General features: G+C 58.6%; 1 protein-coding gene across 2 annotated transcripts in view; it reads left to right on the top strand.

Annotated features, from left to right (window-relative positions):
- gpr156 (G protein-coupled receptor 156) overlaps positions 1 to 1,091 on the top strand; it is a 23,179-nt gene extending 22,088 nt beyond the window's left edge. For both annotated transcript variants that reach the window (XM_048239614.1, XM_048239615.1), the window contains exon 10: positions 1 to 1,091. This exon is cut by the window's left edge and continues 488 nt beyond it. In XM_048239614.1, the coding sequence (XP_048095571.1) occupies positions 1 to 1,030 (1,030 nt within the window). In that variant the 3' untranslated portion in view covers positions 1,031 to 1,091.
- Positions 1,092 to 1,384: the final 293 nt, after the last annotated feature.

Raw genomic sequence — 1,384 nt, 5'->3', positions numbered from 1 at the left:
TGCGTCCAAACCCCCTGCTGGTTCAAGCTCTGCCCCTGGGCTTGCTACAGTGGAGGAGGCGTCGGTGACCAGTCCCGTCCCTCACCCTAACCAAGTGCTGCCGGGACCGGCCCTCCTGTCCCCGACAAGGTCCGGCACAGCCCGGTCAGACTCTGTCGGACCCACGGAGGATACCATTGTGTTGTTGCCGCCGGTTACGGGGGGTGCCTGGCAGGGTTTCGTGAGCAACGAGCAGCTGCAGGAGATCCTGAAGGAGCTGAGCGTGGATGCTCGAGGACGCTCCGCCTCCTTCCGGTCACACGACCCGACCAGGAGGCCGTCGGTCAATCAGGTGCAGGACGAGCTCTCCCCTCTCTCGCCTCGCTCGCCCTGTTCGCCGTTCTACTTCCACTACCCGAGCATCTCGCCCTACGCCATGCGCAAGCGCAGGCCCCCCTTCTATCCGCACCGGTCAAGCCCACACAACACCGCACTGGGGCAGCCCGCCGGACGCTGCAGGGGAACAGAGCGCCCTGAACGCCAACAGTCCCAGGAGACGGGCGAGCCCGCAAATGACCTCGTTTTACGTAACGAGGAGAGCAACAAAGAGGTGGAGGTGGACGAGGCAGAGGAGAGGGGTGCGCACGGGTCACCCCGTTGGCAGCGGCGGCAAGAACGGCGACGAGAGCGCTGCCGGACGCAGCGCGGGGCAGCGCCCCCTCCCCGCCGGTGCTCCATCACGCCGTACTCCGGGCAGTCGGGCCACAGACTTGCGACCTCTGACCCGGAAGGAGGAAGTAGGAGGAACCAGGAAGTGGAGCTCAGGGTGGACCCTTACGGCTACTCAGACTCGGACTCGGACAGCAGCTCGGAGGACTACTGCTACTACCACCATCCCTACTGCGACTCCTGCATGCAGGGCACCTACGCGTCGTCCTCTGACAGCATGTCCGAGACCTCGGACAGCGAGTATGGCGCCGTCTATGACCTCTGCCATGCCACACACCCTGTGGTCAACTTCAATGAGGACCTCAAACCCACGTTTGTCTGAGTGTGTGTGTGTTTGTCTAAATGTGAGTGTGTGTGTGTGTGTGTGTTTGTGTGTGTATGTGTTAAACCCTGTGGTCAACTTCAATGAGGTGTGTGTGTGTGTGTGCGTGTTTGTGTGCGTGTTTGAACATTGAGCACAAATGCAGATTAACCGTGAAAGCAGTAAAGGTGAAAGCTCTATATAATGAATTTAAATGTAAATGCACTCCACCAACATATGGCTAGTGGTGCAACACAAACCATTTTACATTCTAAATGATGTCTGTGTAGGTCAACATCACAGAGAGATGTGTGTGCTGTTATGATTTACACCAGTGGTCCCCAAACTTTTTCTTCCGAGGGCCAGCTCACTATG

The sequence above is a fragment of the Alosa alosa genome, chromosome 3 (genome assembly GCF_017589495.1).
Source record: "Alosa alosa isolate M-15738 ecotype Scorff River chromosome 3, AALO_Geno_1.1, whole genome shotgun sequence".
Taxonomy (NCBI): Eukaryota; Metazoa; Chordata; class Actinopteri; order Clupeiformes; family Clupeidae; genus Alosa; species Alosa alosa.
This window is presented reverse-complemented; position numbering and strand designations above follow the sequence as displayed.